The sequence below is a fragment of the Hyperolius riggenbachi genome, chromosome 4 (genome assembly GCF_040937935.1).
Source record: "Hyperolius riggenbachi isolate aHypRig1 chromosome 4, aHypRig1.pri, whole genome shotgun sequence".
Taxonomy (NCBI): domain Eukaryota; kingdom Metazoa; phylum Chordata; class Amphibia; order Anura; family Hyperoliidae; genus Hyperolius; species Hyperolius riggenbachi.
In genome coordinates this window covers 227366832-227389902 of record NC_090649.1, presented here as the reverse complement: position 1 = coordinate 227389902, position 23071 = coordinate 227366832, and the positions used below count along the sequence as shown (strand labels likewise).

Here is a 23071-nt window from a genome sequence, read left to right as displayed (position 1 = left end):
TTGCATGGGTCCCGCACGATCAGCAGGACTCCAGACTTCTGTCCCGGCCACCGGGATCCCCTTCACCTCCGCTCTTGTTCCAGGATCCAAGTGGCCAATTAGAATGTCGAAGCAGTGTGACGTCATCGGGGTGCCGCCAAATTTATAAAGTGGACCCGATCTCTCGCACTGGACAGAGGAAAACAGAGAACAGCACGCTCCATGTATGTAGAGAGTTTAGGCAGCCTAATACCCCATCTGGACGCAATCCCTTGCAGGGCAAAAGGTAAACATAGAGAAATGCGCCCTGTATGTATGTAGAGAGCTTAGACTAATTCCTCCTCATTTGTCTCTAAACACAAGTTGTAATTTGATCTCTCCCTTGTGTCACCTGACTGCCATGGCAGATAAGCTCATTTGAAAGTACAGGATGTTAACACTATAGCCATCTGGTTCCCAACTGCTTCTGAGCTAAGTGCTTCTGCTGATTTGCCTTACGGTTACAGATTTTTGCCTGGATTTTCACTACTCTCTGCCTGCCAACTGCACAAACCTCTGCCTGGATTTTCACTACTCTCTGCCTGCCGCCTGCACAGATCTCTGCCTGGATTTTCACTACTCTCTGCCTGCCGCCTGCACAGACCTCTGCCTGGATTTTGACTACTCTTTGCCTGCCACCTAAGACTGATGGTAAAGGGAAAAAAAGTCAGAAAGGAAACACTCTTCTACTGCCCAGATTGTGATGTTGCTCTCTGTGTCATTCAGTTATTATTATTATTTATTGTATTTATAAAGCACCAACATATTCAGCAGCACTGGACATTAATTTAGGTTACAGACAATAATTAGGGGTGACAAACAGCAATATGACAATACAGGAATACAAGAAAACCAGATCACACAGCACAGTATGAGTACAAGGTAATGCTTAGTCAGTCACTGGAGGGGAGCATGGAGATTAGGCAAGTTAGGTTCACTCAAATGCATAGCATGGGTGCACAATTTCAAAATATACCACACGCGGGAGGTGTATTAGCTATGTGTGTACATACTGTATAGTCTGGTGCCTTATTTGTACAGTTTCACTATTTAAGTGTATTCATAAATTTAATTATTTCAACAATTTTGTGTTCTAGTCTTGTATGCAGGAATGATGTAGCGAACTGTTCGCTCGGCGAACATCTCTGGGGCTTTTACTACTTCCGGATCGCTCTGATCCGGAGTAGTACGCCTGCGCTGCCCGGCGAAGCATGTCCTAGATCGCGCTCCTGTTGCCGGGCGCTCTCTGCGCATGAGCGTGACGTCGTTCATGACGTCACGCACATGCGCAGAAAGTGCCCGGCAACAGGAGCGCGATCTAGGATGCGCTTCGCCGGGCAGCGCAGGTGTACTACTCCGGGTCAGAGCGACCCGGAAGTAGTAAAAGCCGCATGAATTCATAGATGTTCGCAAACCATTCACCACAGGATGTCTACAACACCTTTATAACATGGCATATTTTGGTGAGTTATGATGTAAGTATTGGAGGCCTAAAATTCTTGTGGAAAAAAAATAAAAATGTACCACTATTAAACCTATAAATAGATGAGAGATAAAGTTGAACCAGCACTAGTTGCTCTGGCAATACCAATGGGGGTTAGTAATGGAAGGTTAGACTTGCCTCCAGATAGTAGGAACTAATTACAACAATGATCCTCAGAGACCTCTGAGGAAGCAAGCGTATCTGCTTGTGAAACGGCTGTTAGACCAGCCCTGCATACGTGTATCTGTCTGTCTATGGGGATGCAAGAAAGTTTGGAAGCTGCAGTTTGATGGTGCCCGGATTCTTTGTACTCTACCATTGTTGTGATTAAACCTATAAATCCAGACAAAAATGCACCACCAGGTAGGTTAAAAGCCCATCTCCAGGCACAGAATGGTCATATCCATGTCGCTATTGTATAAAACCTCTTCAGCTAAAAATCCTGTTGGTCACATAACCACTGCAGTAAAAGAACTAACTTCTAGTTTTCAGGCTCTATGGATGCGGCTGCTACCTTTCTTGCACCATTCAGCCTGTAACGTTAAATGCACAAATGTGTTATCTCTGAGAAAATTGCAGTCAATAGAAAAAAGCAGTCATTGCTACAGGATGAAATCTTTTCAGAGAATTAAGTCCCAGTCTTCCACATGCGGTCTGTACAGTGGGTTGGTGCAATCCAGGAAGCGGTCCTACCCATAGAGCTCAAAACCAATTCATGCTTACCTATTAGATAACGGAGTGATTGTAGCTGCTTTCATTTCCAGAGCTCAGGACCACACTGCCTATACCTTTAACAGTTCCTCTCCAGGTTGTCCCATCTCCCACAAAATATTATGTGACACATTATGAGCAAGCCATCTAATATTAGTCTATGCTGAAAGAGGCTCTCAAAAAATACCCAGGGGCCACAGACTTGAGTTCCAAAAGAAGCAGAGTTGGCAGATAAACACAATACCTTCATTTATCAGATACCCTACCGGGCCTTCTGCAACAGTTGGATACATTTTCTGCATTTGGCAGTTATATCTACCAAGGTGGCTACTTTTATGAGTTAACCTCCCCGGCGTTCTATTGAGATCGCCAGGGAGGCTGCGGGAGGGTTTTTTTTAAATTAAAAAAAAACTATTTCATGCAGCCAACTGAAAGTTGGCTGCATGAAAGCCCACTAGAGGGCGCTCCGGAGGCGTTCTTCCGATCGCCTCCGGCGCCCAGAATAAACAAGGAAGGCCGCAATGAGCGGCCTTCCTTGTTTTGCTTAGATCGTCGCCATAGCGACGAGCGGAGTGACGTCATGGACGTCAGCCGACGTCCTGACGTCAGCCGCCTCCGATCCAGCCCTTAGCGCTGGCCGGAACTTTTTGTTCCGGCTGCGCAGGGCTCAGGCGGCTGGGGGGACCCTCTTTCGCCGAGCGGCGGCGATCAGGCAGCACACGCGGCTGGCAAAGTGCCGGCTGCGTGTGCTGCACTTTATTTGAAGAAAATCGGCCCACCAGGGCCTGAGCGGCAGCCTCCGGCGGTGATGGACGAGCTGAGCTCGTCCATACCGCTCAGGAGGTTAAAGGCAGCATATACGGTAGACTACTTTTTGGTTTAATACATGATTCCGTTTATTTTTAAAAGCAATTGTTTATCTGTTCTATGCTACCATTTAAGAGTACTGTGACACATTGAACTGCTTGAATTTCAATTACAAACTGGAATTGGGATGTTCTAGTCTTTTTGATCACTAGCAGAGGTTGGCACAACATCCTTTTCTATATTAAAGCTTGAATTTGCCCTTAAAGTGACCCGGAACAGCGGGTAAAAACAAAACGCAAATCTGGACTTATCTGGGGCTTCCTCCAGCCCTCGTAGACTGCAAGGTCCCTTGGCATTTTCTGGGCTCCCTTCTGTGGTCCAACTGGTGGCTCTGGTAGGTGCACAACTTCAGAGTCCCTTTAAAGGACAACTGGAGGGAGAGGGAAATGGAGGTTGCCATATTATTTCCTTTTAAGTAATATCAGTTGCCTGGCTATCCTGCCTCTAATACTTTTCACCATAGACCCTGAACAAGCATATGCAGATCAGGCGTTTCTGACATTATTGTAAGATCTGACTACATTAGCTGCATTCAAGTTTGGCGTTCAAACACTATTGCAGCAAAATAAATCAGCAGTGCTACCAGGCAACTGTTATTGTTTAAAAGTAAATAAATATGGCAGCCTCCCTATTTTTCTCACTTCAGTAGTTCAGTTGTCTTAAAGGACTTCCGAGGCCAAATGTTAAAAAAAGTGAAATACCTGGTTCACTTTAGTAGGCACGGAGGATGCCGTCCGCGCCCTCCGTGCCGTTCCACCGGGTCAATAGCCCCCCGGGCCGCTCCCGACCCGGGTCGGGCTATCCTGCCTGCACTGATATGGCCGCCGGAGCTGGCCACGGCTGCGCAGTCCGCATAGCCACGAGTGCGGCTGCGCAGCTCTAGGGCCAGCCCCCCGATCCATGCTACAGGCCGTTTCTTGTTGCGTGGATAGAGGGGTTGGCCCTAGAGCTGCGCAGCCGTGGCCAGCTCCGGTGGCTATATCAGTGCAGGCAGGAGAGCCCGACCCGGGTCGGGAGCGGCCCGGGGGGCTATTGAGCGGCAGGGACCTTGCGGAACGGCACGGAGGGCGCGGACAGCATCCTCCGTGCCTACTAAAGCGAACCAGGTATTTCACTTTTTTTAACATTTGGCCTCGGAAGTCCTTTAAGGGAAAAAAAAAAAAGGCATGTGCCCTCTTTACTTATTCTAATGAAACATTCACAAAAGTTATTTTTATGAGTGCAGTTCAATTTTAAGCAGAAGTGTTTTGACAAAAGCGGAAAACCGGAGGGGCTTGCATCTAAGACAATACCTGTTTTACTATTCCTATTTGGACTGGAAGGTTTTAAAATATTCTATATAGTCATGGAACCGCAATGTTCAAGATCCAATTGTCAACAGTAAATAAATACCTTCTATAAAGTAGTGAAGAAGTGGGCTCCTATTGACAGACTGGTAAGAGAAGGGAGCCAACAGCCACATGTGACACAAACCTTATAAAGGCTTAAATGGAAGATACGCGCTGTTTAAAAAAAAAAAACTGCACTTACCTAGGGCTTCTTCGGCACTCGATCGGTGCCCTCGGCACAACTCCTCTCCCTCCGGGCGTCCAGCGGTGAAGAAGCCGACCTCGCCAGGCTTCTTCACCGCTGGACGCCCGGAGGGAAAGGAGCTGCGCCGAGGGCACCGATCGACTGCCAGGAGCTGGAAGAAGCCCTAGGTAAGCACAGTTTTTTTTTAAGCAGCTTGAACCGTCCCTTTAAAGTACTTCAGTAGAGAATAAGAAGTATATATTACTTACATGAATGCAAATGGCAAAGTCTGCTGCATCTTTGCGATCAGTGCAGCGAGGATGAAGGAAGAAACAGCCAGTATTGGACAGATGCTTAAAAAATTTACAGTTCACTGGAGGCTTCCAACTGTTCTTTCCTCCTGCAGATATGTAAACACATTACAGTGAACACAGATGTAAAAATGTTCAGCAGGTCTACATGCTCACATAAAAGCAACATTCAGGTTTCCAAACTAGTCAGGATGCTAAAGTGCCTTAAAGCTGTAGATTAAACTCCATCTTTAACACATATATGATAGTGAATTTACATTATTTTGCAATGCACACATTTATTTTTCTGTACTTTTTGTGAGGACAGAGTTGTTCTTGCATCCAAGGACTACAACTACCAGCATGCATTGCAGCTCAAGACACTGCCAGGAAGTTGAAAATGCAACAACTGTAGTCTTTCCCCAAATAACATGGACCAGAGGCCAGAGGACAAGCACCCAGTAGGCAAGTAGCGAGGCTCACCTCAACGACACACTCCACTCCGAACCTTACAGATTTTCTTTTAACAACTCAGATGCAATTAAAGTGCAAACTCTCAGCTTTAAATTAGTGGGGTGAACAAAACAATTGCATAACAATAGAAGGCAACCAATTAATTTTATAAACACAATTCCTTGATTGGGGTTCAAAAGTAATTGGACAAACAACTCAAAGGCTATTTCATGGGCAAGTGTGTGGAAGTCAGTTGTTAGGTCATTATCAAATAAGCAGATAAAAGGCCTGCAGTTGATTTCAGGTGTGGTGCAGGTGTGGCAGATTTTGCTGTGAACAACATGCGGTCAGAGGAGCTCTCCATGCAGGTGAAAGAGGCCATCCCTAAAGGGAACCTAAAGCAAAAGGGATATAGAGGTAACCATATTTATTTCCTTTTAAACAATGCATATTGCCTGGCCTGCTGATCCTCTGCCTCTAATACTTTTAGCCATAGATGCTGAACAACCATGCAGATCAGGTGCTCTGACTGAATTAGCTGCTTGCTTGTTTCAGGAGTGTAATTCAGATATTATTGCAGCTAACGAGATTAGCAGGTTAGCCAGGCAACTGATATTGCTTAAAAAAGGAAATCAATATGGAAGCCTCGCTTTAGGTTCCCTTCAAGCTGTGAAAATAGAAAAAAAAATCCATCTGAGAAATTGCTACAATATGACAAGTGGCAAAATCTACAGTTTGGCACATCCTGAGAAAGAAAGCAAGCACTGGTAAATTCAGAAACACAAAAAGGCCTGGACCTCCACAGAATGCAACAGTGGTGGATGATATCAGAATGATTTCCATGGCGGAGAAACCCCGTCACAACAGCCAACCAAGTGAACAACACTCTCCTGGGGGCAGGCATATTGATATCAGAGTCTACCATGAAGAGATGACAGCATGAAAGTAAATACAGAGCAGCACCACGCACTGCAAGGAGCAAGCCACTCAAACCTCAAGAATAGAAAGGCTAGATTGGACCTTGCTAAAGAACAAAAAAAACCAGCACAATTCTAGAAAAAAAAAACTTTCTTTGGACAGATAAAACCAAGATCAACCTCTACCAGAATCATGACAAGAAAAAAGTATGCAGAAGGTGTGGAACAGCTCATAATCCAAAGCATACTACAACATCTGTACAACAACCTGGAGGCAGCGTGATGGCTTGGGCATGCATGGCTCTCAGTGGCACTAGGACCATTGTTATTAGCGATTTTCATGCCACCATAGGCTTCCATTGCATCCAATTTGCAGTGTTCGCAGTGTGCTTGTGGTCCAGCTGCAGATAAATGGAGCCGATCGGGACTTTGCATTTATGGTCCAGCGATTGCATTGTGCATTTACATTCTGCTTGACAGCTTATCTAAAAGATGCATTTACCATCCATATTTGATTTTAAATGCATTCTGGTAAACACAGCATTTTTCGCTTTAGTGTGAATGGGCCCTTAGGCTGAATTTCCTTTCCTTAATACAAATCTAGGATTAGAACAAACATGAAAACTGAAGCTTCTCTAAGCAAATACATTACTAAACCAAGCTCTAATCTGTCCCTCTCTTTGGCTGGTTTCCACCACACCTCAGCAGATCTTCAGAGGCAGCTCAGCAGTGAGGAATGTACACAGCAGATTCAGGCCATCAGTCAATACAGCACTCAGGTATATAATAAGGTACAGAACAAACACCACAACACTATGCAGAACACATTTCACTCCTCAATCTAGTAACAGCTTCTACATAAGAGAGATAATCATGGACATGAGCACCATGCAGCATGAGTCATCCCATTGACCAACTGATTTCTGTATTAGCAGGTCAAGTCATTTAAAGCAAGTCTAAAGCTAATATACAGAAAAAAAACAGATAGTTACCTAAGGAAAGGGAAGGCTCTGGGTTCTAATGAGCCTTCCCGTTCCTCTCATGGTCCCCGCGTTCCAGTGCTGGATCCCCGGTTCAAATCTCCTGCACCGAGAGGGCTTTCGGTAGCCCGAATGCTCCTGAAGAAACGCGGCTTCGTGCTGCACAAGCACAAGTGTGCGAAACAGCGTCCTTGCACATGCGCAGTAAGTACGGAGCGGCCCTCCTTCGGGAGCACTTGGGCTTCCAAAGCCCGGGCAGAGGCAGAGAGCAGTTTCCGACCGATTGGTTGGAGACTGCAGGAATGACGTACCAGGAGAGGAATGGGAAAACTCTATAGAACCCAGAGCCTTCCCTCTACTTAGATATGACTCCCTTTAAGTAGTTTCAGTAACTGCATCAATTATCCTCCTAGTATTCTGAAAATATTTTGAGTTCTGTCCACCCACATCAATAGCCCCCCTCACATTTAAAGAGGAACGCCAGTGAAAATAATGTAATAAAGTGCTTAATTTTAAAAATAATTATGTATAAATGATTTAGTCAGTGTTTGCCCATTATAAAATCTTTCCTCTCCTTGATTTACATTCTGACATTTATCACATGGTGACATTTTTACTGCTGGCATGTGATGTCACTGGAAGGAGATGCTGCTTTCTTTTGGCAGTTGGTAACCGCTGTAAACTGCTATTTTTTCCAACAGTGCAACAAGGCTCCCACAGTGTGATGTCAGAACCATGGTTCTAACATCACACTGTGGGAGGGGTTTCACCACAATATCAGCCATACAGAGCCCCTGATGATCAGTTTGCGAAAAGGAAAAGATTTCTCATGGAAAGTGGGTATCAGCTACTATTTGGGATGAAGTTCAATGTTTGGTTAGGGCTTCTCTTTAACCCTCCTGGCGGTGTGCAATTTGGGTGGTTGCGTCCGCGGGAGTAATTTGAATAAAACTTGTAAACCTTGTAGCTAGCACTAGGATAGCTACCTGGGTGCCCCCTGCACCTCTCTGATCCCCCCCGATCGCCAGCGCTTATATTTACCCAGCCGCGATCCCGCAAGAGCCGTAGCCTCCCCAATCAGCTTCAGTCGTCGCTATGGCGACAATCGGACATGACATCATGCCCAGTCCCGATCCTCCCCATAGCGAAGAGGCTGCGCTATCGCAGGATCCGGGGTTGGTACGTATAACGGCGGCGATCGGGAGGATCAGAGCGGAGCGGAGGGACTTGGGGAACACAGGTAGCTAGTCTAGTGCTAGCTACAAGTTTTATTCAAAAAATTCCTCCCAGGGCCATGTAATCTCTGCGGCGGCTACCCAGAGTGTAGGTCGGGGTTACCACCAGTAGGGTTAAAGTGCACCTAAAGTGACGTGGCAGGATGAGATAAACACAGACACATATAGGCGTACATGTGCATGGCAATTTGGGCACAAGATTGTGGAATATTAGTTTCCTTGCTGATATACAACCTATACATCACCTAGGGCCTGAACACATTGGAAAACACACAAAAAAAAGTGATTGCATTTTTTAAATCAAAACTCTACATGTGATTTTTATATTTGCTATGCGACTGCAATTTTGTTAAGACCATATTTTGCTGTTTTCTTGATTGTTAACCTAAAAATGCAATGAAAAGTGCATGCATTGCGTTTTGTCTGTTCTTATGAAACGCTCAATAAGCTCTGCAGGCACAGCAAATGCAATTTCCTAATATTGCATCACTGTGTACAGCGCCTCACATTCTGCATAATTTTTTTGTGGAGACCTTGTGATTGAAAAATTGCATTTCAGCACATGCAATTCTAAAATTTGCATCGGAGCCAGCGTGCAAGCTTCCCCCATCTATGCCTAACATCAACTCCCTCCTCCCTACACCTCACATATAAGCACATACCTATAACACTAACCGATCGAGAGCACCATTGCTCTGCCAAAGTGGGGTTCAGAATTGAAACCCAAGCACCAGATTATTCACCCTTGATGCTGCCTCCACCGGTATCCGGCTACATTATAGCAGAACTCTGTGTGCCACGCACCTCCACTGCCAAAATACAGGGATCGACTACATGATAGACTTCAATCTTAAACACCTATGAGTCTCACCTCTGCTATCCCTTGGCCAGGTAGCAACAGCCGGTGCTCCTCTCCTGCAGGTACACCACCCCTGCAAAGCCACAACTTATCCAATAAGTAGAAGAAGGCACTCCACAGGCTCCAAACTTGCGTTTGACTTCTTTATTCGAGCAACAGCACACACTACATGTTACGGGTACTCTGACCCTTCATCAGGTGTAACCACCCACCACCACACCACCCCTTATATAGGACAACCCACAGGAAGTACAACCCCCTGAAAGTCCAACATAAGTCCACAGGAAGTTCTATGTGATAAATTGCAAGTGACATAATAAACAAATATATACAATATCTAAATCCTCATACAGGGAACTACTATACCGTCTACCCTGCAAAAACAAGATGAGGGGTCATCCATATCCCGCAATTTATAGAGGCCCACATTAGAATTCTTTCCTGTAAAAAATTAAGGAAAACATTCTTGTAAGGAATTAAAGGAAACATTTGAAACTCACATTTTCATTTAATCCTCTAGGATTCACACAATCTAGTTTCCTTATCCACTCAACCTCTCTGCGGAGTAATACCTTTTCTCTATCCCCTCCTCGTCTAAGAGGGGGAATAGAATCAACTACCATCCATTTCAGCTGAGATGCTGAATGTCCAGCTTGATAAAAATGTCTAGCCACGTCTAAGAAATTTATGCTCTCCACTGAGCATTCCGCCGTGAATTTGATGGTTGAATATCTCCCACCCCCACACTGGCCAAAGGATCAGAGTGGGTGGTAACTATAACTGCAACACAGAGTATGCCGTATATGCTTTGAAGTGTCCTTGCGGGCTGGTGTATGTAGGGGAGACCACCCGAAATGTAAAAGTCCGCATTCAGGAGCATAAAAGGAGCATCTCGGATTTTTATAAAAACCCTGAGAAACAAAATGTCCCGGTGGCTAGACATTTTTATCAAGCTGGACATTCAGCATCTCAGCTGAAATGGATGGTAGTTGATTCTATTCCCCCTCTTAGACGAGGAGGGGATAGAGAAAAGGTATTACTCCGCAGAGAGGTTGAGTGGATAAGGAAACTAGATTGTGTGAATCCTAGAGGATTAAATGAAAATGTGAGTTTCAAATGTTTCCTTTAATTCCTTACAAGAATGTTTTCCTTAATTTTTTACAGGAAAGAATTCTAATGTGGGCCTCTATAAATTGCGGGATATGGATGACCCCTCATCTTGTTTTTGCAGGGTAGACGGTATAGTAGTTCCCTGTATGAGGATTTAGATATTGTATATATTTGTTTATTATGTCACTTGCAATTTATCACATAGAACTTCCTGTGGACTTATGTTGGACTTTCAGGGGGTTGTACTTCCTGTGGGTTGTCCTATATAAGGGGTGGTGTGGTGGTGGGTGGTTACACCTGATGAAGGGTCAGAGTACCCGTAACATGTAGTGTGTGCTGTTGCTCGAATAAAGAAGTCAAACGCAAGTTTGGAGCCTGTGGAGTGCCTTCTTCTACTTATTGGATAAGTATCGACTACATGATAGCCCTACCCTGGGCACTGCTTAGTGACCCCCGGCATTATCCAGAGTGTCTATTTGATAGCATCCACTTTCGCAAGATGCTATTGCGGGCTGGAACGCGGAAAAAGATGCGCGTGGCTCGGGGCGCGCAAGCACAGTTGCCGTCGACTTACAAGTCGATGGTAGCAAAAGTAGCTGGCAGCGGGAGAACAGAGGATTGTGTGGGAGAGGAAGGCTGCATGGGGCTGGCAGAAGCCCCAAGTAAGTGAAACACTGTTTTAATCAAATCTTCAGTTACGCTTTAAAGGGAACCTTATGCTTGTAATTCTACTTCAATACACCACAGAAACAACTGAAAAAAAAAAAATATAGCATTTGTGCCATTCTTTAAAGAGAACCCGAGGTGGGGTTCTGACAATGCAATCCACATACAGAGGCTGAGTCTGCCTATACTGCCCAGCCTCTGTTGCTATTTCAATCCCCCCTAAGCCTCCCCTGCGCTCTGCTATGCCCCCATAAATCACAGCCGCGCTGCCGACACGCAGTGTGTCACAGCGGGCTGTGTTTATCTCTGTACTGTCAGTCTGCCGCTTCCCCCGCCTCCTGCATAGCTCCGGTCCCCGCCCGCGTCCCTTCCCTCCCCGCTGATTGGAGGTAAGGGACGCGGGTGGGACCAGAGATATGCAGGAGGCGGGGGGAGCATGCAGAGAGACAGTACAGATGTAAACACAGCCCGCACAGCTGTGATTTATGGGGGATTGCAGAGCGCAGGGGGAACTTAGGGGGGATTGAAATAGCAACAGAGGCTGGGCAGTATAGGCAGACCCAGCCTCTGTACGTGGATCGCATTGTCAGAACCCCGCCTCGGGTTCTCTTTATACATCTGTCTAGGACTGTACATTGCCGATTTATACAGATCTAAAATATTGGTATGCAACTCCCATTGTTTACACTAACAAATTGACTTGTCATTAACCCCGTGATCCTTAAAGCTCGTACACACGTGCAACTTCTCCCCACGACCTACCTGACGTCCTGACCGACCGATTGCACAACTTGTATTTTCTTGCACCAACCAACAGAACCAACTCATTTGCATACTGCACACGCAAGCTGAACAACAGACTGCCCGATATGGCCACATTCAAAACAAGTACATTCAAACGACTTGTATACAGACAGCCAACCTGCACATTAGTTGTGTTGGGCAAACCTCCTGTCATCAGTCCCTTGACTAGTCGTTAGTTGGGTGTGTAAATGCAAACAATCTTTAAGACGACCATGTTTGGATGATGGATGAGCGAAAAAGTTGCACGTGTGTACGATCCTTTAAGGTGGCCATACATCAGGCGACTTGGTGGCCGATCGACTATCCGATTCAATTATTAGAATCGGATGAAAATGTGTGCCGCCAGGTGCATGCCTAATTGACGATGCAACCAATTTTGGGGAAAAATTGCAGTCACATGAATTGGTCGGACATGCTGCAAGATGTATGGCCGACTTGCTAAATCGGGTGCATGGCGGTAGCGGTGAGCAATATCTGGACGAGCAACGAAACCCACAACGATGTCCCCCATAACATGTCCCCCCGTGCAGCAAACATTACCTATCCGTGTCCGCTGCTGGCTCCGGACATAGTCCTTAGTGTATACACATACCTCACATGGTTGCCGTAGTAACGTGGGCGCGCATGACGTCACACGCACCCACGTGAACGCCGGCAACCCAGTGGAGCACATGTATGGACAAAAAAGCCAGCAGTGGACAAGGACAGGTTATGTATAGTGCACTGGGACGGCAGAATTGCACATTAGAAGGACAGCGTCGGGCCAGTGAGGCAGTTGATGTGGCGTCACAAGGCCAATTCCAGATCGATTTTAGCATGAAATTGATCGGGAATTAACCTGCAGTGTATGGGCAGCTGACCAATCTCTAATCGAATCTGATTAGAGAGAGATCTATTTGTTTCTTGGTCGAAGCTGCCCATCATTGCTAGATCTATGGCCATCTTAGAGGTTCGTACACACGTTGGACTGTAACAAGCTACCAGTCATCAGACCTGCCCGCGTAGAGGTCGTTCCGACGACATTTTCCCTGTGTGTACAGACTGTCGTCAGGCTGATAAGGCGGGTTTTGACTGATCTGCTGGGCGACGGGCGGGTCCGACGACTGGTAGCTTGTTACAGTCCAACGTGTGTACGAACCTTTGTTATCAATCGAGCTGCTGATGGCTCGATCGATAATTTCCGACAGGTCCGATCACCACGCGGATGGATACCCGCGGGCAGACAATAGCAGAAATCGAACAGAAGATAAGAAAGCGCTCGCGTGGACGAGCGGTAATCGATCCGGGCGGCGGTGGGGACGAGCGGGGACGCGGCGGGAGTCGATCCGGCGGCTAATCGAGCCGCTGGATCTAACAGTGTATGCCCAGCATTAGAGCTCAGTGTTTACTGAAGTCTAAATATCCTTAGCCTCGCTATGGAGCACTTCCTCCTTCAAGCCGGAAGGAGGAAGTGCTCCATAGTGAGGTTTGCAATGTGTACAATAGACGCCTGTGAGCTTGCTGAAACGCTGGGCGGAGAGCAGCATTCTGGGTAATTAACCCTTCCGCATCTACCTGCTCAGCTGGAGCAATTAGAGCCAATTTGAATCACTGGTAACCACCGTGGTTACTCGTGATTAATCCATAATGAGCAAGCCTAGTCAGGACCAGTTTAAAAAGCATAGTTTTCAAGCAGAGGCTAGTTCACCAGTGAAGCTAGTTCACCATCAGTTCAAGCACATAGTAAGGCCCTGTTCACACTTGTAAACGTAAATCACAATTGCCTGGCGATTGCAAATAGAATTTTGCTTTTACTTTTTTTCATGCTTTTGGCGATTGCATTTTTTGCGATTCTCATCCTAGTGATTGTGAATCACGACACAATTGCAAGGAAAATGCTGTATGCAGCGCTGTCGAGATTCAAGATAATCACAAATGTGTCACAATCACCGCAGTAAAATGAATCCATTGTGCAGCAGGGTTTGCTGATCTTCAGCAATCAGCAAAGCGCAAAGCGCCGGCAAAAAGCGTCCCAGCGTTAACGGGGTCTCTGATTGAATCAGATGGTAATCAATCCCTGTAAATGTTCAATCCTTTTAAATTTGACAGGAAGGAAAATCTAGGTCAATCAGGGGCAAGACAGGAGCAGCAATAAATGAACAGCCTCTAACCTTGCTGTGCATCAAACAGTGCAATGCTGTAGTTAGATATACAGTATATATTTAACAAATCGATGTGCTGCGTGTGGTAGGGTTCTATTCCTTCTGAATCAATCCTGTTCAAAAAGGAATCAATAGTTTTGGAAAATTGGGTAAAAATCATTGGCCTCAATTCATAAAGCATTACAGCATGCGGCAATGCAGAAAACAGCCGATTTTACCGAACCTTTAGTGAAATGTCAATATAGAAAGGCTGTTACCGCATGAAATTACAGAGCAGTGAGGTAAATTACCAACTTGCGCGGTAAATACCTCAACAAATGTCAATTCACAAGGATAAGAACATGCGGTAAAGCCAAGAGAAATGTTAGGTATTTAAGACCAGTTCTTATCTGTCGGACACTAGCTTCACCACACGGTAACACGACAGAGCAGAGAGCCAATAAGAAGAGACTCCACTCTCCTGCTACTCTCTCTATTGGTGCAAATAGGGAGGAATGAGTTTCTCTACCTCCCAGGCAGCAGAGAAGAGATTTCCCCTGCAAGATGCCAAGGAGCAAGTGCTGAAATCTTAACCTAAACTCTGGGCATTAAATACAGTGTTAAAGGAAACCTAAACGGAGAAGGATATGGATTTTTTTTTTAAATAATACCAGTTGCCTGACTCTCCTTCTGATCCTGTGTCTCTAATGCTGGGGATACACGGTACGTTTTCACGCTCGATTCCGCGACCCAGTCGCCTATCTCCCTTATCTTTCCGCATTGTTCACTTATCTGTACGCATTGTTCCAGAGCGCGGAATCGATCCGCCGGGACAGGTCGGTAATGATTAATCGAGCCATCTTAATGGCTTACAAACCGTGTATTCCCAGCATTATACTTTTAGCCACAGCCCCTGAACAAGCAAGCAGATCAGGTGCTCTGACTGAAGTCAGACTGGATTAGCTGCATGCTTGTTTCAGGTGTGTGATTCAGCCACTACTGCAGCCAGAGATAAGCAGAACTGCCAGACAACTGGTATTGTTTAACAGGAAACATCTATATGCCTCTCAGTTTAGGTTCCCTTTAATGCTGGGAATACACGGCTTGATTCTGAGCTGATAAAATGGCCCGATCACCGTTCAATCATTTTGCCGCTCGATTTCTCATTAAAGTGAATTGAAAAAGAGATAAAAACGAGCGGAGAATCGGCCCGTGTATTCCCGGCGTAAGAAAGACTAAAGGGGCCCATACACTGGTCAATTTCAGCCAACGGTCAGAAATCAATTTATCAAATTCCCCATTCGATCGATTTGCAGCAGATTTTGATCAATTTCGATCGATTTGATCTATCTGACAGGATGGAAGATCTGGATCAATCTGCTGCTGGCAGCAGATCAATGGCCCATAGAGTTGCATTGGATCTAATGGTCCAATAATGCATGTAGATCGATTTGGAAATCTGTTCCAAGTGTGTGGCACACATCAGATATTTCTGTCAGATTAGACTTGACAGGCATCTGCCAGAAATCTGATGGTCAAATCTGCTGCAAATCTATAAGTGTATGGCCAACTTAAGATTCCGAGGGACTAGAACGAACATGTAGATCTAAAGCAATGGTCCTCAAACTAAATGCGGCCCCCTGAAGCTTTTTTACCGCGCCCCCCCCACACACACACACACAAAACGTATTACTTATAGATTCGGCCAGCTGCATCTTTAAATATTGGTGGCCTGCATATGGAATAGCAGTGCTGGCTCCATCCTTCCTCATGGAAGCCACAAAGCAGTCATTCGCTGGCATCCAATCAAATTCCACATCAGAAGACACTGCTCTCCAATTGGACTGCAGGTTGTCACCTGGGTATGCTTCACTGTGGGTATGCTCCACTGTCTAACACGCGAAGACTTCTTTGGGCACTGCATGAATGAACGGCTGCTGTTGGGAGTTCTCTTCTGGGTATGGTCAGTTTGAAAATATGTATTTTGAACACTGATTGAGGAGACAGAGGTGTGGGGAATTGTATTTCAGTCTTCTGGGAAAAGTGGGTACAGGGTAGGGGGGGATGACTTAACAAGCATAATGACATATTTTGGTCAGTGCTATGCAGGAATATTATGGTTACATTGTGAAGGGGAAAAGGAAGGTTGCACTGCATACGATTCTACAGTTATCGTATGTGTATGTGTGAGATTGTATCACAGGAATAAATAATCATAAACTATTAAAGCTGTTTGTTTAAACTTTAGATAAGATATATAGCTACTATATAGTTAGTTTTTCATCTTGGATCCGCTTTAGGTTACAAACAGCATACAAATGACTAGGGTGGATTACTTTGCATGCATTTATTGGGCCCTGCTATACTCAGCTGCTAATAAACTGAGCCCTGGAGGAGAAAAGGGCTTTACAAATCTTAGCTCATTCATTCTAGATTGTTTACTGTTTTTATAGTTAATCACGGATCACCAAAAATAGAACACACTTACCTTGAAACCCCCACACAAATGTGCCCTGGTTCAGGTATCCTGGCAAATGGGTAAAAAACTGTGTCCAGTTGTCCAAGTCAATAAACACAATATGTGTCATCGTCCGTAGGAAGTCTAAATCAGGCAATTCATCCTCTTGTGTTTCTAGATTAGAAGTATTTAAAAAATCTGTCACTAATTTATCTCATCAGTGATAACATGATTAACCACTTCCCTTCCCGCGGAACGATCAACTATGCCCAAGCATTTTCCCATCTTCTCTCGCAGGGACGTAGCTGCTACATCCCTTGCTGCCGCGCACTCCTGCTCGCCCCCGCACTCGTTAGGCAGGAGATCAATGAATGGGAACACAGTTCCCATTCATTGATCTAAGTCTCCATGTGTATGACCGTCACCATGAATTAGATAGCGCCGTCATTCACAAGAATCGATACATGTTCATGCATTATTTCCTGTTCATGTAGTAATACTACGCACGGAACAATTATGCACGACACAGTAAAGTTATGCAGACATCTTGTGGCCAAATAGTAAAATTACAACTACAAACATTTTTTCATTAAACAATTTTTTTTTGACATTTTAAATTAGTTGTAAAATTGATGAAATTAATAGTTACTCAAGACATTCCTTAAAAATAAAAAAATAAAAATGTATATATATATATATATATATATATATATATATATATATATATATATATATATATATATATATATATATCAATTAAGAAAAACAAAACATAAATTGTTACCTTAGGGACTTAACTTTAATACGCATGTCAAGAAGGTATATTGCTGTTACTTTTACATTATGGGCTTGTAATTAGTGATGGATGAAAGACTAAAATAAAATGCACCTTTATTTCCAAATAAAATATTGTCGCCATACATTGTACTAGGGAAAAAATTTAAATGGTGCAATAACCAGGACAAATGGGCAAATAAAATGCGTGGGTTTCAATTACGTTAGCAAATATTCTAAAAGTATAATGGCACAAAACTGAGAATTTTTTTTTTAATTTTTTCCTGTTAAAACGCAGTTAGATTAAAATAATTCTTAGCAAAAAGCAGGGCTGTGGAGTCGGAGTCATGGAGTCGGGGCAATTTTGGGTGCCTGGAGTCGGAGTCGGGAAAAAAATGCACCGACTCATAATGAATTTAAACTGTAATTAAAATAGAAATTATGATAAAATGTTATATTTCTCAGATAATAGTCATCGTAAATAATTTATACATACAGTAATAGCTGTGCTTAGTTCACAAAAATGAAATAAACCAATCAAAATTAGCTACTTGTGCTGCTTCAATAAAGCAGTCCCCGTATTTTTAAAGTCAGATATATAGATTTGATTGTGACTGTATATATTATGTGTACACAGGAATCTCTTATATATACTAAATAACATCTATGCTGTAAGTATAAAGCCTGATGTGTAGCCGTGTCACTAATAGAGATGGTCAATGAGATGGAAATAATTCTGTGTTCATTCGGATTTATGCAAATGTACTCTTTGCTCATGAAATCAAATAATTTGATATGTTAAAATTTGCTTTGGTGACTATGAATTAAATGGTACCTGAGAAGGATGAAAAGAAACGTTTTATACATACCTGGGGCTTTTTCCAGCCCCCTTCAGGCTAATCAATCCCTCACTGTCCTCCTCCGCCACCTGGATCTTCTGCTATGAGTTCTGGTACTTCAGCCAGTCAGCGCAGTCTGGCTGCATGCCGCTTCCACAGCCAGGAGCATTCTGCACCTGCTCAATAGTGCTGCGCAGGTGTAGTACGCTCCCAGCGGCGGAGTGTGTGCATGCGCACTACGCCACACTGGCTCAAGTACATGAACTCATAGCAGAAGATCCAGGTGGCGGAGGAGGACAGCGAGGAACTGATTAGCCTGAAGGGGGCAGGGGGAAGCCCGATGTATGTATAAAACTTTAATTTCATCTGTCTCAGGTTTACTTTGTTACACAGTAGTACTATACGCTACATATGCACTCTCCGCAGAGCTGCAGGGAATCCACTGAGAATGTTGTGCACATTGAACACAGAGGAGTTGTCTATCACCCATAAACCCTGGTTCAGATTGTGCATGAAGAATGTGTAACAGAGGAAGAATCTCCTTATTCCCCTGCAGAGTACCTGCACATCACTCTTACATGTACCCACAGTTACATTGCCTAGGGCCTGATAGATGTTCTTTGTTCCGGTCTGTACCTTTTACAAGTACTCTTACCAAGGACTAGTTTTAGTCTATGACTAGAGGGAATAAATATGGCAGTTTCCATATCCTTTTCACTTCAGTTGTCTTTTAAAATTCCTAAGCGTTGGCAGTTAAGAGACAAATTTCATGTTATATACTTTCAATCAACAAGATTGTAATATGCAAATTAGAGGAGTCGGAGTCGAGGAGTCGGAGGAATCCTAAACTGAGGAGTCGGAGTCTGTGGATTTTTGTACCGACTCCACAGCCCTGGCAAAAAATACCCCCAAAGAAAGCTTAATTGGTGGCAAAAAAAACAAGATATAGATTGTTTTGTTGTAAGTAGTAATAAAGTTATAGGCAAATGAACGGAAGCAACAATGACAGGTGAAAATTGCTCTAATTTTTTTTAAAGGAGTTCTCAAGCAAATTTAGTAAAATTAGGCTGTCAATCATCAGCACGTGCGCAGGCGCCGTAGTTATGCGCCGCGGACCACGTGGCGATGATTGACAGCGGCAGCTCGCGCAGGCGCAGTAAGGCCGACCCCACGGTCGGCCTCTACACCGTGCAGTGAGACCGGGACAGCGTCGGGGAGCAGAGCGGTCAGCGTGGGACAGTCTGCTGCAAGGGGCTGGAGAAAGCCCCAGGTGAGTAAACCTCATTTTACTAAATTTGCCGGATAACTCCTTTAGGCCTGGAACCCACTGAAAACCGCAAACGCAAAACGCAACCGCTAGCGTTTTGTCTGAGCGGTTTGCAAGCGGATTCATGCGCGTTTTTGGTCGTGTTTTGCAACATTGTATTTTTTTCCCCAGCGGGTGCCTAGCGTTTTGCGTTTTGCGTTTTTATCCTGATTGGTCCTGTGAATTATTTTTCATTTTGTTACAGTGTGCTGAACCGCAAAACGCTAGCAAAACCGCTCAGTTTAGGTTTTGCTGAGCGTTTCTGCTAGCGGTTCAATACTTTACATTGAAGCGCTAACGCTCCCAAAATGCTGCATGTCCTGCGTTTGCGTTTCTGAGAAACGCAAACGCTCCTGTGGAAGTTGCCCCATCCATTAACATTAGCCCAGCGTTTTGGCAAACTGCTAGCGTATCGCAGTGCTGCCAAAACGCTGCCAAAAGCGCTCCTGTGGGTTCCAGCCCTTAAGGGTGAAAACCCTTGGAGGTGAATGGTTAAAGGAACAGAAACATGTATAGATTGAGGCTGACAAAGTTACATAAACAAACAAAAAAAACAACAACAAACAAAACCCTGCAGAATGCAAACGTTTTGTGGCTATACTCTCCTCACAGTTCACACACTGGTACAGATGTATTTATATTTTGGGCATCAACCTATTTATTTTCAGCTTAAAGTAACCCTGACGTATGCAATACCTAGTGTGGTTATCTAGCATAACGCACACATTGGAAGGTATTTAGTAAATGTTGGTAATATTACCATGTGTGCACAGCGCTCAGGGTGTTGAGGAGTGTGCATGTAATAGCGGTATTTAGTAAATATCCCCCAATGTGAGCAGTTAGACACTCTGGAAATGGCAGTTGTAAAAAATAATTAGCAAAAGTTTTAGCTAGGAACTAGTTTTGGATTCCATAGAAACAAATGACATGTACATATGATGCATCTTAGAAATTAAAGATGAAAAATAAGAAGGAAGTAAGACTGCTTTTCACAGAATTTTTACTTTACAGGTTTGTTTAAAAATTCAGGCTGCTTTCTGCCTCATTTCACAGTCCACTTTATGTTTGGAAATGTGGGTCATAGGGCCAGATTTATCAAAGCATTAGGGCCTATTTCCACTACACGCAGACTGGATGCAGAATGGAGGCAGAAAAACTGACTCCAATGAATGCCTATGATGCAGGTTTTCCCATAGGCATTCATTGGAGTCAGTTTTTCTGCATCCATTCTGAATCCAATCTGCATGTAGTGGAAACAGGCACATACCGACTGTTTTTTCTTCTTAAACCGTTCTAACCAGCAGGAAGAACAGTTCTGCAGGATAAGAACATTCTTAAATCCTACGTAATAGGGACAGTTTAGCATGAATTTCTAGAACTGTACTACAGTTAAAGTGCCAAACCATCCCTAAACTGCTGCAGATTAAGAAGTGCTTAATAGCAGTTATACAGATAGTGTGGCTGTGCAGACTAGGCATGATTTGTGAAGGGCTCCTCCCACCTGCTGCCAGGTGTCCTGTGAAGCTGTGTGCTTAACCCTTCCAGTGCTGGGCATTGATGCAATACAGCAGATGTATTGGTTACCTCAGCAACCGCAATTTCCTTAACACACTGCACTGTGAGAAACCTTCCTAGCTCCTCCTATTTTACAACAGTTTTAGAAGAAAACTGCACTATCTAGTGATTTCTTATGATGTCTGAGACAGTTCTGCACGGATTTCTAAAAACCTACTAATATTTTGTCTGATACTCTTGATAAAATGTCCCCCCATGGTGTTCAGATTCGGGTAAATGAAAAAAAAATACTAACTACAAAAGTGGGTCTTAACCTTCCTGGCGGTAAGCCCGAGCTGAGCTCGGGCTATGCCGCGCAGGAAGATATATCAGCCCCTGGTGGGGCGATTTGCTCACTTTAAAATGCTGTACGCGCAGCTAGCACTTTGCTAGCAGCGCGTACAGCTCGATCGCCACCGCTCTGCGGCGATCGCCCCTGCACGCAGTGGCGCAAGAGGGCCCCCCCCCACCAGAGCCCTGCGCTGCCCGGACCAATGAGTTCCGGGCAGCGCTATGGGCTGGATCGGAGGCGTCTGACGTCAGGACGTCCATGACGTCATTCCGATCGTCGCCATGGCGACAGGAGAAGCCAAACAGGGGAGCGCGTTATATACGCGTTCCCGTTTGCTTTTGATGCCGGCGACAATCGCACTAGAGGGACACATGCGCCCTCTAGTGGTGTTTCATGTAGCTACCACTCTGGTAGCTTTACATGAAAAAAAAAAAAAAAAAAAAAAAAAAAAAAAAAGGATTTTTGCCTAGCTGGCAAAAAAAATTAACCGCCAGGAGGGTTAATCAAGTACTGCGATCATCACTCACATGTTCGCAGTACAGGTAACTTCAGAATTCTGTGTTTTGCACCAGGTATCAGGATGATGTAAGATCCAATATATAACATTTGAATCCCTAGAATCACCTGAATTATTTGTAAGCAGCTGCCCTGTGGCTATCCCAAACCTCACTTTATACTGTTTTCTAATGCCAAGCTTTTACCCTGCCAACCCTGTGTTTCGCTATATTCACCCATGCCCTGGGATAAGCTATAAGCTGAACCTTGCCCCTGACACTTTGTCTAGCTCCAATATTAGTCCATGCTCTCTGCTTAATCCTAACATTACTTCCAAGTCTGAACCCATCTTCCCCCCAGTTGTATGTGCATGCGATTCGCAGGAAGGTAGACATGAGACCAAGTGTTGCTCAGGTATGTGCAGCCTTTTAAAATTGTTCTCATTGACATAAATGGGTGAAATCTGATTGACAGTTTGTAGCTCCACCCAGGTGTGCAAGGGCATGAGACCCCCAGAACACATCTTCCCAGGTAGTAAGCAAGGTTTGTTGAAATTGGTCAATGAAGTGTGGCACCACATACATGCACACATGGATTTCTTGACAAGTGCTGAGCCTATTCTAAATAAAAAAAGTCTAAAATAAGTAAAACAACTATTAGGTGACAAAAAAAATAAAATATAAAAACACACACACCCACACAACATTTTAGGGTGGTGGTTTTTATTCAAATGGAGAACAACAAGCACAAAGCAGTCATCAAACTCCTTCACTTAACGTACTGAAGCAAGAGGGATATGACTGGTCGGCTGGCTGGCTAGCCTGCTGATTCTCTGCCTCTAATACTTTTATAGCCATAGACCCTGAGGCAGGGAACACACTTGACTGTTTTCGTGTGCCTTTTCTGCACAGAAAAACTGAGAACTCATGTTAATCAATGGGCTAGTGCACACTTACTGTGTTGTTCGCGCGCAGAAAAAAAGCTGACATTCTGCATCCCGATTCTGCACATTTGGTCAGTTTTCTCTATCAACTACATCAGCTGCTGTGAAAAAACGTGCGTCTTTTCCTGCATAGAAACAAACTTGGCGTGCAGAAAAAGTATGCAGAAAAACGCGCGCAGAAAACTGAAAGACAAGTGTGTTCCCTGCCTGAACAAGCATGCAGCAGATCAGGCGTTTCTGAGGTTATTGTCAGATCTGACAAGATTTGCTGCATGCCTGTTTCTGGTGATATTCAAACACTATTGCAGCCAAATAGATCAGCAGGGCTGCCAGGCCAGTATTGTTTAAAAGGAAATAAATATGGCAGCCTATATATTCTTCTCAC

The 23071-nt window shown here is 44.5% G+C and overlaps 1 protein-coding gene across 2 annotated transcripts in view; it reads right to left on the bottom strand.

Annotated features, from left to right (window-relative positions):
- Positions 1 to 23071, bottom strand: part of ZNF451 (zinc finger protein 451) — a 121701-nt gene that overhangs the window by 7037 nt on the left and 91593 nt on the right. For both annotated transcript variants that reach the window (XM_068281423.1, XM_068281424.1), the window contains exons 11-12: positions 16514 to 16657; positions 4861 to 4991 (exon numbers count right to left, since the gene is read on the bottom strand). In XM_068281423.1, the coding sequence (XP_068137524.1) occupies positions 4861 to 4991; positions 16514 to 16657 (275 nt within the window). The remainder of the gene's footprint in view (positions 1 to 4860; positions 4992 to 16513; positions 16658 to 23071) is intronic.